At 46.4% G+C, this 13905-nt stretch overlaps 1 protein-coding gene across 4 annotated transcripts in view; it reads right to left on the bottom strand.

The window, feature by feature from the left end:
- The window catches only part of asic1b (acid-sensing (proton-gated) ion channel 1b), a 912521-nt gene that overhangs the window by 54692 nt on the left and 843924 nt on the right, over positions 1-13905 (bottom strand). For 3 of the 4 annotated variants that reach the window (XM_060820899.1, XM_060820900.1, XM_060820898.1), the window contains one exon: positions 12223-12373. In XM_060820899.1, coding sequence (XP_060676882.1) covers positions 12223-12373 — 151 coding nt within the window. Of the gene's footprint in view, positions 1-12222; positions 12374-13355; positions 13359-13905 lie in introns of all 4 variants that reach the window. The other variant, XM_060820901.1, reaches the window with a different exon arrangement.

The raw sequence follows: 13905 nt of genomic DNA, 5'->3' as shown, positions 1-13905 counted from the left end.
ACAGCTTTATGAAAGTGAGGACTGCAGATGCTGAAGATCAGAGTCAAGATTAGAGTGGTGCTGGAAAAGCACAGCAGGTCAGGCAGCATCAGAGGAGCAGGAAAATCAACGTTTGGGGCAGGAGCCCTTAACGTCGATTTTCCTGCTCCTCGGATGCTGCCTGACCTGCTGTGCTTTTCCAGCTCCACTCTAATCTTAACAAAACAACTTTAATTGTGTTGGCCTTGGCTGTATATACATTGCTGATAAATCCATTCTGATCACCAGAGAATACTTTATTAAACATCACACCAAGAACACACTCTGGACAAATGTTGCACGTGGGTAAACCACCTTTCATTCCTGAAAACAAATGAGTGATTGGCTTCACTCAAACGGGTAGGAGTAGGACAGTGGTGTAGCTCAACTGCAATCTCTGCTGATTTGGTTTGTGGTTCCTGTTGAGGGTAGTCAATTTACCCTGATGTGGCGTGTGGGTGTTCTGCAGCCTAACCTCTCATTCCTTCTATGTGATCCCATCATGGCAGGAGTCTCTGAAGCAGCTGGGTGCTATGCATTATGGACGCCTCTTTGGAATCCCTATGCCCCGGGCATTGCTTAGGCTTTCTGCTATGTGTTGAGTAGGGTGGCTTGAAGGTGAAATGTGTCGTCGTCCTGAGACATTCCATCTTTATCTGTATGGATGCCAACTGTGCCCTGCCACTGGGCACTGCCTCATCACGACTATGGGTCAGAATGCCAACACAATTGTTGGCACAGGTTGGAAATATAAGGCCCAGCAAGGGTTATCTCATTGTAATCCCCAAGCAGCTGGAGAGAAGTCTGATCCAGCCTGGAGCCCAAGGTCCCTGCAGTAATATTCTGAACATTCGCAAGAGATGCCAATGATTATAAGTTAGGCCTGTGCCCATGGGCACCACAACAGACATACATGAAGGTGCCACCATTTTTAGGCTGGTCGCCAGTTCAGCGAATCCATCTGTTATTAATAACACGCAGAAATGCAGCAATCGGCTGATAAAGGCTGGCACGGTCTCCAATGGCTGAAGCGTTTTTCTGTGCCCAGAAAGCATCCTCTTTCAAAACGCAAAACCGGTGGCATTTACAACCCTGATCTCAAGGTCCTTGGTCATCTCTATGAACACCCACCACCGCACAATGATGCTGCAGGAATCAGTTTAGCAATAGCCCCCTTGAGCTCAACATTGACATTTCCCTGGAGTGAAAGAACCTGAGTTATTGAGTGTGAAGGGAAGAGCGAGTGACAGTAGATGCTCTGAGAAATTGGGCTTGTTTTGAGATACTAACGACTGGGCCCTGCTTTCTAGTGAGAAACACTAGAGCAGAGGAACACAGGCTGTATAAAGCAGTGAGTGTTGAAAAAACAGCTTACAACATATGAGATCATGTGGCATTGCATATTGTTCTGTGTTATGTCAGAGCATGACAATACTATGGCTTTCATAGGTGTATTTTGTCCTTTGTTTTAGGAAGAAAGAGGAACAGAGGTGCTAAGCAGTCTGCTTCAAAGCCCACAAACTGCTAATGAGACCTTGGAATTTTTTTCTGAGGTTGGAACAATAGAATCAGCCTGAAAGGGTGGGGTCAAGCTCCCAGAGAACCAGGATTTTTAGTGAGAGTTTTTCAGTAGCAGTTGCTGCTGGAGTTTGGAAGCTGTATATGTGTCTCCCTGCTACTCTGAGTTTTCATTTTATGTTTTTCCTCCTGAACTGAAGAACTGCATGTGAGTTAATTATTTTACTGAATGTGCCTTTGCCAAGGGATGTGTTTATGGGACATTACTATATTGGAATGGTTACTGTTTAGTAGTTAAATAATCAATTCTGGTGTTAAGTTTTCCAATAGAGTTAAGTTTTCCAATTTCTTCTTGTATTTTAACTCTACGGATAAAGTATGCCTTGCTTTAAGACTGGTCACTTGATGAATCAGATTTGTATCTGGAACGTAATGCCTGGCATTTGCCTTTAAAATAAGACAAAGTTAGGGTCCAGGCTATCTGCTTCATACAGTTTGAGGGGAGTTTGGTCTGGTTCACAACATTGAGTAGGAAGAGTTCAGCAAGAAAGTACCAACCACTTGTGCATAGGGGTGGAGTGGGAAGCACCTCCAAACTCAGTGCCCAGTGGTTCAGAGGGTGTCCACTTACCCAATGATCTGGAGGGTGACCTCCTCAAAATGAACCTTGAAGAGTGCTGGGTTGAGGAAGAGGGGGAAGGAGAGGGGTTGCTGGCTTCGGCTAGGGGTTGTTCTCTCCTGTGACGAAAGCAGGTGGGAGAACACCAAACAGCTAATAATGGACCGGATCACCCACATGAGGGTGAGGGGGCAGCCCATGTTGCGCCATTGTATTGCATCACTCAGCTGCCTGGCCTTGTAGGGATGGCTTTGGGTCAATCCTGAAAGGGCCTCTGAACTCACCGAGGTGAAGGCTTCTGGCGCGACCTTCTACTTTGTTCTGTTATGATACACAAAATGCTTCAAAATATCATTAGTGCATGCAAAGTAACATTGCTTCCCTGTGTATCTTGAATAGCAAGTCACGGCAGGAGGTCCTACCTTGGCCGATTTGCGGGATTGCTCCAGGTCCTGTAGAAATGTTGGGCTCCTCTTATCTGCAGGCACAGTGCCTGGATACCAAACTGTGTCAACCACCTCTGTCGCCAGAACGACAGAAAGATTGCCATTGCAATGCCAGGAAATGTCGGTGCTTTGGTTGCAGCATGGATTCCTGCTGCCAGCATGCTCTGGTTGAAAGATCATTTTCTAAACCCAAGCAAGCCTTGAGTGTCCAGAGAAATGGGTGCAGCCGTGCAGAAGGGAGCATGATATTGGCTTGTGCTCTGCGTCAAAGGATCTGCACCTATTCTACATCCTGCCAGAGAGCTGTGAGGGAGCCATTTTGCAGTGCATAAATACATGAACAATGAAAGACAAGAAAAAAAATCCTTCCCCCCACTCAGCCCCTTTCCACACCACTCTGTGATCTCCCAACTGAGGTGAGAAACTAGATGTAAATAAACCCTGGCTCATTCGGAACGTCCTCTCCATCGCTTGCCAAATGGATCGAGTCAGAGAGATCACTCTGGCTCTGACAAGGCCATGCCTTTGATACAAGGTAAGCTCTGTCACAGTCATATCACAGCTCCAGCCCTCACCTGAAAGAGCGTGCAGCAAACAGCATCCTTACACAATGCTCGCTTACCTGTTCAAGTAGGGGTCGGCCAGAATTTCAAACCCATTGGGCTTCACAAAAGGGGAGAAATCGTAATCACGTCAAGGTCAATTTGAATAAAGAATGTTTCCGTTGGGTCTGTGCAAATAGCAGACTGCTGCTGAGTCATGTGTCTAGCGTTACTAACAAGTGGAAATACTTTCAGAATCTCACACTTTAAAAACCTCTGCCAACAAACCACCCCACCCCCAATTTCTTGAGGAAAAATCCCGAGCCTGTACAAGCTTTCCAGATTGTTATACTCTCCATTCTGACATTGGGCTGGTCAATCTTTTGTTTCCTTCTTTGATCTTGGTGCTCTTGTTTGTATATTTTTAATAGCAGTTCGATCCAACTGAGCAGCTTGCTAGGGTATCTCAGAGGGTGGCTAAGAGTTGACAGTGTTGTTCTGGGTCTGAGTCGCAGCGAGACCAGACTGGGGTAAGGATAGCAGATTACCTTTCTAAAAGGGAACAGTGAGCCTGGCATGTTTATGTCATAACTTGATAGCTTAATTGTCAGTTTTCCTGAAAACAATTTGATTTTACTTGATTGGATTTGTTGTTGCTGTCACGTAGCGAGATGCAGTGAAAAGTGTTGTTTTGCGTGCTCTACAGGCAGATAGTACCATACAAAGTAGCAGAACAGGGTGTAACTGTTTATAATTCAGTCATAGGTCAGTGTGGAATTGGGATCGATAGCTCAGCTCACTGCCAAATAGGATGCCAAGGGAGCCAACAGTGTGATTCAGAGAATGGCAAGGATTGGAGTTGATAGCTTGGAAATATCATTTGCAGAGGGGTGAGAGGCCAGTGGTTTTGATCTTCCCAATATTAAATGGGAGGACATTGCTGTGCATCCAGTATTGGATGTTGAACAAACAGTCTGACAAACCGGCCTCGATGAAAGGGTTGATACCACGAATGACTCCCTGTATTCCTCTGTAAATGTCCGAGTTATACCTGGCAATAAGGCTGTTGCATTTGAATGTAATTGCTTTGCGATAATAGTTTTTGTGGTGATTCACTTGAGGGTGACAGAAGCAAAGTCTAAACTAAGACATTTCTGCCTGGATTTTAAATCCATCACAGCATGCAGCATGTTTCATTTGGCAAGTCATAGAATCGAGCATTATTGACTAGTTTTCATATTAATATTATCATCCTTGAATGACCATAAGCCTCTTGACTTAAAAAAAACCCTGCCTCAAGAATGTTTTGTCCCATGGAAGTTGGCTGCCTTTGTTTGATTCCGGTCACATGGGTAATGAGGTGAGAGGCATCGGGTTGCTTCACCTTTGCAGATGTTGAGAATCTTCATGGACGTGGACTGGCATTTGGCTTGAAAACAGAAGGGACTAAATGGCCTTTATTTGTACAATTTCTGACTGTATTGTCCTTGTATGTTTATATCAGTTCTCCTTGAGCCTGTATTCTGCACAGGGTCACACAGCCTGAGAACAGACCCTTTGGCATAGCCTGTCTGTGCTGACCAGGTTTCCTAAACTGACCTAGTCCCATTTGCCTGTGCTTGGCCCATAACCCTCTAATGCTTTCCTATCCATGGACCTGTCCAAATATCTTTTAAATGTTGTAATTGTATCTTTCCAATCACTTCCTCTGGCAGCTCATTCCATATCTGTGTGAAAACATTGCCCTTCAGGCCCCTTTTAAATCTTTCCCCGTTCATCTCAAACCTCTAGTTGTAGACTCCCCCTACCTTGGGAAAAGACCTTGGCTATTCACCCTATCCCTGCTCCTCATGATTTTATAAACCTCTAGAAGGTCACCCCCTCAGTCTCCAACACTCCAGGGAAAAAAAGTCTCAGCCTATCCAGCCTCTCCTCAGAACTCAAACCCTCGAGTCTCAGTTAAATGCCTGTCAATCTTTGTTGAACCCTTTCCAGTTTAATAATATCCTTCCTGTAGCAGCACAAGCTGTGTTGTATGCAGTACTCCAAATGTGGCCTAACTAATGTTTTGTACAGCTGTAACATGATGTCCCAACTCCTGTACTCAATGATCTGTCTGATTTTTGTGTAACGGGTCATAGTGCTTGAAGGTTTATGCAACTTACCTCCATTTTACATCCTCCCCCTTCTATTGCTCACCCAGTTTATATTGTGAGGCAGTTTGCACACTTATAAACGTAAGGGTCATCAGTAATGGTGAATGGAACATTTTGTCCCACGAATAATAAGAAAAGAACAAGTGCCCCAGAATAGTGCTGCACGATTTGGCACAGAGTGAATCTCCTATGCCCTAATCCTAACAAAAAGAGTTTGGCTACCTTTTCAACCAAGCTCCTCAAAAGTATTAATCCATGTCTTGAGACTGCTCATCATTCATCACAAATTGAAACCTTTCTCAGAGAGAACACAAGGGGTCAGTCAGAGTTGGTGTTTTGCAGTTGTGGGCCAATCCAGGTTCAGAAAGAGGGAGCTCCGAATCAAACTGGGTGCAACTGTGATTAGATTCTACGGTATTGTTAATGGTTATTAAGAGGAGAATTGACCTTGTGATAAGCCCAGCTGCAGTGTCAATCATGTTTCTTTCGCAAACCTTATATTTGACATCGATGTTCCTCAACTTTCTGAAGTGTAGCATCTCCAAAGCCTAATAAAGATTTCAAGTCTTGTCTCTGGTACTCAAACCCCTGATGCCATGTTTTCACGCTGTGGCAGCTGCCCAACTGGCAACATAACAGAACATAAAAAAGAATGAACGACCATAACTGATCAGCAACTTGAAGGTTTCCAGCAGGTTAAACAGACAAACGTGGAAAAGAGGAGCAGAACTAGGCCATTCGGCCCCTTTGAGCCTGCTCTGCCATTCAACTCTTGATCATCCAACACAGTCCCCTGTTCCGACTTTCTCCCCATACCATTGATCCCTTTAGCCCTAAGAACTATATCCAACTACTTCTTGAAAAAGATTTGGTGTTTTGGCCTCACCTGCTTTCTTTGGCAGAGAATTTCACAGACTCCCCACTCTCTGGGTGAAGTAATTTCCTCTTCCTCTCTGTCCTACCCCGTATCATTAAACTGTGACACCTGGTTCCGGTCAGCGGGAGCAGCGTTCCTGTGTTTAGCCTGTCGAGTCCTGTCAGAATTTCACGGGCTTCAATGTGATCGCCCCTCATTCTCTCAGGTGAAAAGGTAGCGGTAATTTCCAAAACTCACCGCTAGGGGGCAGTGGCCAAAATGGCTCAAGCCAGGCTGAACCAATTGATTGAGAACCTTTTAAGGCACAGAAAGAGGCTATTCAACTCACGCTGGTTCCCCAGGCAGTAGCCCAGCGTGTTCTATTCTCTGCCAATTTACCCGAGTGTAGCCCCATTTGCCCCAGGACATCACACCTATGCTGCCCATCACCCTTGTGCAAAAGCCACATTTGTCTGAGTCACAGAAAAGCTTGGGACCTTAAGCACGAGGTCAGTGCCAGCAGGTTCAAGGTCACGCTGATCGAAACAGTGATCAGGAGAACTAATTGCTTGGCTGCAGTACTCTCTGAGTTCTGCTGCCACAGGCCCTCGTGAACAAAAGTGGACAAAAAAAGGCATCTGTTTGCTATCTCTGCTGCTGTCAGTTCTCCTCTTAATAACCATTAACAATACCATAGAATCCAATCACAGTTGCACCCAGTTTGATTTGGAAACAGATAATTGAGTCCTGTAGACCAGAAGGAATTATTTTTCAAGGCAGTGATATGAATTAACAGTCAAAGGAACAAGTGCCCAATCCCTCTTCGTTAAGGTAGTTACGACTGTGACGGATGATGAATTCTGTGTAAAATGAAACAAGTTCAAGTAAATGGTCACATTTTCTGTCTCTGACCAACACGGTGATGCTCATTCTATATTTCCCAGCAAATCCACAGGACTGACCACAAATATGTGAATGTCCGTTTGTACAGATTCTTCAGGCTAAATTGAGAGCGGGGCTCAGAGCAAGGCAAAATTAAGGCCTCTGCATTGTGACTAATTAGTCAATTTGCTCCAATCGCGATCAAGCATGTTAATCTGTGAGCAAGGTCAACCAGTCTCTGAGAGCTTAGCTAGTAAAACGGATCTGGAATTGATTTCTGAACATTCAAGAGAAAATGAGACATTGTCTTCCGCGCAGGTGATGGACACCGGAATGTATGGACTGGGAAAAGGTCCACTTGCAGTACGTCAGGTCAGTACCATTCTGAAATACTTGACCTCTCATAATCCTTAATCAAAGGTTTTGTAAGGCAGCTCTATTGCCTTTGCAGGACAGGTCCAACTAAAAGAATCACACTGCAGCTAATCCATATTTTAACGAGTGAAGCAAGTATTTTTAACATCTTATACATTGCAGTAGAATGAAAGAAGCCAACACCAGAACAAATCGCAGATTAAAATATTTAGGGTGGAATCTTATCGGGGCCTAACCAACAAGAAGTCAGGTGAGGCCTCGCTTGATGTTGGGAGCATTTCACTCCATCTTTGATGAGCAGCGAGGTGAGTCACCCACGAGGCAGCAGCGAGTTGCCAATTAAGGGAGATTACAGTTTAAATGCCTTATTAACTGCCTAACCCATCTCAGTAATATTCAGCTTCTTATTTTAACAAACTCACCCAATGATCTAGACGTGGAGAATTCTCCACAAGGAAAGCAGAGGGAGCACCTGGAGGATTCAGCTCACTGCCCACACTGAACAGTCTCCATCTTAGATACTGGGCATCAACATCTCAGGGCACGCTCCATGGGGAGATGGAAGTGGGTGGCATAGCTGTTACTGTTGGTACAGGTGCCCTCAGTGAGTGTGTGGGCATGCAGGGTTGGCGATGTTGGGGTGGGTGACAGTGGGTGAGGGAAGATGCTGCAGCAATAGAGAGTGGGAGTGCATGAGCCTGGGTGGGAGGTGGGTACAGGAGCAGAGAGAGACAGTGAGAGTGTGAGGTATTGGAGAGAAGATGGTGGCACTTACACTGGTGGAGTGGGGAAGGTCACTGACCTTCTTCCTGCAGCGCTGCACATTCCTCCAGACACTGAAACTGCACTGAGCCGGGTGGTAACCTCCGACCAGGTTGGCATGGCCTGGTGCCATGGCCTTCTCTGTTGGACCAGGCAAAGAGGGCGTCCCGAGTCTGTATCACCCCATCCAGCACGGTCCCCAGGGTCGCTGTCCACAAGCCCTGTCTGCCGTGTCTGGGCAAATCAGGAACTGTACAGGGCTTGTCCAGGTGCACAACTGGCTTTTCCAAGATGGCACTGGTGCAAGGGATGCTGGTCTTTGGGCAGATATTCGCTGGGTGGCCAGTTCATCCAGGAACTCCACGCAGTGAGCTGTGGCTAGAATTGGACAAATGGGACACCTTAGGGGCAGTGTCGGTAGTTAATGAGACACAGTTGGTAAGATATCGTGAGAAATCTCACTATACCTTGTGGTGCGAATCCTTCATAAAAAAAACCGACTCAACTCTCACTTAACCATAAAATGCACGATTCAACCCTTGTGTTTTATTCCATCGTAGTCCACAATAAGACCTGCATTCATCCTGCGCTTCTAGTTCTTTGTATAAAAATTCACAAGTCAAGGTGTTGCAGGACCTCTCTGGTCACCTCACACCCAGGATGACTGATGTTTTCTCAAGGCCCTGCCATGTCAGAGGGAGGGAACCCAGGGTCAATCATGGCTGAAGAAGAGGCAAAGATGCAAAGAGAGAGAGAGAGAGAGACAGGCCTGTTGCTGTACAATAGTGTGAACATGGAGGATGAATGTGAACCTGCAAACAATTCACGTGCCTTAACTACATCATACAATGCAAACTGTCCCAGCTGGTGTGGATTCTTCCTCCTTGTCAGGCATTTTCATTGGCCCTTTGCTAAACACGCAAAATGCTATCTTCAGTGCAGCCCACTAGCGTGCAGGTGGAGAGTGCAGTTTTGAGAGTGCTTGAATGACACAGCACAAAATGGAGGCCATTCAGTCTATCAGGCGATGCATTCCAGATCACAGCTTGCCTGGGAAAAATCAACTTCCCTCAGGTCTTTCAGATGTGTTCCCATTGAAGATGCTACATTCCAAGCCTATTGAAGGCAGGTTTCAAGGTACTTGGAAATAGGCTGATGTCCACACTGAGGAAGATCTCCGAGCTCCATTAGTGAACAGAAAGGTTTCCACTCTGCCTGCCATTGGGATGGTGTTTTGTGATAGCAGGCTCACAGAAACGTGAGGCCAGTCAAATCACTGCCAGTCTGATGGCAGCTGGCAGAAGGAGAACCCAAAGGCATGCCGGCTACACAGCTGAAATAGGGCAGGGTACACTTGGCACAAAGGAAGCACCAACTGGAGTGGCCACGCAATGTTAGGTCCACGAGAGAGCTACCCAAGAAAAAGGCATTGAGAAATCCTCCATTCCACTTTGCTCAGTTGGGGGCCAGGTTAGCAGCAGGGACAGCCTGGCCCTCTGGAATGCTTCCACTTCTAAAGATAAGCAAGAGATAGACAGAACAGAAAAGACACACTGCTTGAATGAGAGAGCAGGGTGGGGGGAATCCCCTGTGGAGTATAACCACTGGCCCGGAGCAAATGAGCTGAGTGGTTGATTCTGTGCGGTGTATCCTATGAATCTTGGTGTCCAGCACATCACGTTGGACGTACTCTTCTATGAATAATGCTCAACACTCTACAGATTAAAATCATTGTTCATTTATTTACAAAGAAAACTTCCTGCCAAAGTACAATCTTTAACATTTGGGGATAAAAGACAGAGAATGGCCAGGAAACCTGAATTCAATTGTGTTTACAAATACAGTCCTTCCCTGGGCAGAACCGGCCATGTGGAAGGGGGTTACAAAGTAAGACGCTCGTGCACATCTGTTTTACCCGTGGCTACTGGCTGCCATAAAGTAGTGCCTTTGTGTTACCCTCATCCACTTCAATGGGACTGGGTGGCGAACTGGCCTCATTGAATGATGAGTACCATGCTGCTCACTAAAAGATGCAGTCGTGTTGGCGTAAACCCTGAGGTAATGCCTCAACAGGCTAAAGGCCTGCTTTGTTATCCTAGAAACATCAATTGCGACTGCACAGAAAGAGGCCTTTTGGCCCAGCAAGTGTGTAGTATCCAATTCGTTCCAGTGCCCTGCTTTTCCCCTACAGCCTTGGCATTTCTCCACTTCGCACCACAATTCCCCTTTTGCCTTTGAATCTGCTGCCACCACCCTTCTCAGGCAGTGCACTGCAGACCACAGCGACTTGCTGCAAACACCTTCCCTGTGCGTCACGTTCTTTTGTCAATTTGCTTCAAATGAAAAGGTGGCCAAGTCCGGGTCGTGATACCCCCCTCTTGCCTGAGGGCTCTGGTACAGTCAGCAACTCAGGCAGAGCTCGTGAGAATTCAGATGGCGTTGTGCCAACTGCTCCTGCCTCCAGTGATGGCATTACAGAAGGGCATGCTGCACCCACTCCTTCTCTGTGGAATTTGCACCAGAGGCAGAAAATCCTCCCCCCCCCGTGCAGTTATCCCGATAACACTGACTTTATGTCACCAAGAATGCTCAATGCCATCACCAGCCGGTGTGTGTAGACTTGAGACCCTTTCTGCTTATGCTGCTGGAAGGCACCATTGAAAATGAGACAGCTGTAATATCTCAGCCATGTCACTGGAAAGGGACTCAAAAGACTTCCACCCATTTATGTTGTTGTAACCTGCCAAAACACTGTCCATTGTACAAACTGGGGAGATTCAATCCATTGGCACCATCATCAATAGTAACTAATATGCCCCTGCCTGTGTTCAGTGTCTGATGTTTTAGTGCTGGCAAGCTAGGAATTGACAGAGAAAATGGTACTTTCTCTGCGATATCTTTATGCTGAAAAAGTTTCTCTCAAGACTGATAGAATTAATTTTGGGGCAGATAGAGGAAAGAATTCTGAGACAGCACAATATTTAGAAAAAGCACATGGAACAAATTGATGCTAATTAGTTGACTGTATGCTGAAAATTAGGTAGAGAGGGATTTTAGTTTAGTCTTGCTCTCTCTTTCACTCTGTCTCTCCATTCCAGATTGTCTGCCTCCCTCTCTCCTCCCTCCCTCTCTCTCCTTCTGCACCCCCTGCCCACCCTCCCCCCTCCCTCCTGCCCGCTCTCTCCCTCACTGTCCCTCTCTCCCTCCCTCCTACCCACCCTCTCCCTCACTGTCCCACTCTCCCTTCCTCTCACTCTCTCTTTCTTCCCTCTCTCTCGCTCTCTCTCCCTCGCTCACTGTTCTTTGCTCTCGCTCCTTCTCTCTCCCTCCCTCCCTTTCCCTCTCCCTGCGTCCCTCCCTTTCCCTCTCTCTCTCTCTCTCTCTCCCCCCCTGCCTCCTTCCCTTTCCCTCCCTCCCTCTCTCTCTCCCCCCTCCCTCTCTCTCGCTCTCTCGCTCCCTCTCTGTCCCTCCCTCCCTTTCTCTCTCCCTCCCTCTCTCTCTCTCTCTCCCCCTCCCTCTCTCTTGCGCTCTCCCTCCCTCACTGTCCCTTGCTCTCGCTCCCTCTCCCTGCCTCCCTCCCTTTCCCTCCCTCTCTCTCCCCCTGCCTCCCTCTGCCTCCCTCTCTCTCTTTCTCTCTCCCCCCTTTTCCCTCCCTCTCAATCTTTCCCTCCTCGCTCTCTCTCTCTCTTCCCCTCCCTCTCTCTCCATCTCTGTCTCTCTCTCTTTCTCCAACCCCTGCCTCTTTCCTCTTGCCCTCTGCATGTCTTCCTTCACCCCCTTTCCCCTCAAAGTCTGATCTGGCTCCAAACAGCCAAGTGGGGTTGATGCTGAATGTTGGAGTTAAAATGAGAAGATAAGGTAAATCAAAGTGGTGATAATATATGGGCTTGAGAAGACTTTAGTGGAAGATTGAGACAAGACAATGAGTTTTATAAGATGCATTTGTGTGCCATACTTCCTTCCAAGTGTCTTATTTTTGTACAGAAATTACAAGGTGACACCAATGACCAGGTCACTTTATCTCCAACCCTGTTAATTGGCAACTAACCTGGCATGTGCACCATCCGACAGTTACAGTTTTCCACCAGGTATCGAGTCTCACAATCAATCCTGCACGCTGTGATGCTGTAAGTCTCAAAAAAGTCTGAGTCCATTGGAGTAGATTTGCAGTCTCCCCAGGGAGGAGGTAAGTAGATTAGCTGAGAACGAGAACATAAAACCGGAACATTACCGAGAGGGCATTTCAATGAACCATGTTTTTAAAGATCATATTACTATGGGGCCTGGTGTCAATGGAAACACTTTGGATTTCTTGAACCTAAACACAATTTACCAAGAGTTGATGGACAGCCAGTGGGGAAAAAAAACTAGTACATGATTCATATCAGATATTGAGGGCGGCACAGTGGCACAGTGGTTAGCACTGCTGCCTCACAGCGCCAGGGACCTGGGTTCGATTCCCGCCTCAGGTGACTGACTGTGTGGAGTTTGCACGTTCTCCCCGTGTCTGCGTGGGTTTCCTCCGGGTGCTCCGGTTTCCTCCCACAGTCACAAAGATGTGCGGGTCAGGTGAATTGGCCATGCTAAATTGCCCGTAGTGTTAGGTAAGGGGTATATGTAGGGGTATGGGTGGGTTGCGCTTCGGCGGGTCGGTGTGGACTTGTTGGGCCGAAGGGCCTGTTTCCACACTGTAAGTAATCTAATCTAATCTAATTAAAGTCACAGCAAAATACTGTGGATGCTGAAATTAAAAAAAAGAGGAAGTGCTGAAACAACCAAACAAGTTTGTCTCAGACTCTGCAAGAGAAACACAGTTAATGTTTTGAGTCCAATATGACTTCTTTAGAACGTGTCTGGATCAGTTCCGAAGAAGCATCATATTGGACCGAAACATCGACTGCTTTTCTATCTCTCCAGTTGTTGAGTAGATCCAGCAACTTGTTTTTATGGCTTATTATTTTGGGTTTCAAATGGCCAGAATACCCAGGTGGGGCTGTATCAAGACAATGAGCCAATTGTACACCGTTTACATGTAAACCTGAATGGCTTACCTCGTCAATGTGCCTCATTGCTGGCCCTTTAGTCCGTTGGGCAGACCCATACAACTAAAGCATATCCTCCTGACTTTCATTTTCAATTCCCCTCACAATAAATGATAATATTCTATTAGTTCCTAATTACTTGCTGTCGTTACATACAAAACTTCGTTGATTCATGCACGAGGACACCTAGATCGCTCTACATCTGTGTTTCGATAATGCATTTCTTTTTAAGTCTTCCCGCCAAAATGGGCAATTTCATATTTGTCTACATAGTATTCCATTTGCCACATCTTCGTCTACTCACTCAACCTAGCTATATCTCTTTTGTAACCTTCTATGTCCTCTTCACAACTTACTTTCCTGCCTATCTTTGTGTCACCAGCAAATTTGGCAACCATACCTCCCATCCCTCTCTCTGGGTCATTCATATAAACAGTTGAAGCCCACTGCTGATCCCTGTGGCACACTATGCACTACATCTTGTGAACCTGAAAAAAGACTCGTTGTAACATATGCTCTGTTTCCTATTAGCCAACCAACCTTCTATCCATGCCAATGTGTTATCCCCTATACCATGAGCCTGTATTTTCTACAATAGTTTTTGATGCAGCACCTTATCACATACCTTCCAATAACCATGATGTGGAGGTGCTGGTGTTGGACTGGGGTGGACAAGGTCAGAAGTCACA

This window comes from Hemiscyllium ocellatum, chromosome X, assembly GCF_020745735.1.
Source record: "Hemiscyllium ocellatum isolate sHemOce1 chromosome X, sHemOce1.pat.X.cur, whole genome shotgun sequence".
NCBI lineage: Eukaryota > Metazoa > Chordata > Chondrichthyes > Orectolobiformes > Hemiscylliidae > Hemiscyllium > Hemiscyllium ocellatum.
This window is presented reverse-complemented; position numbering and strand designations above follow the sequence as displayed.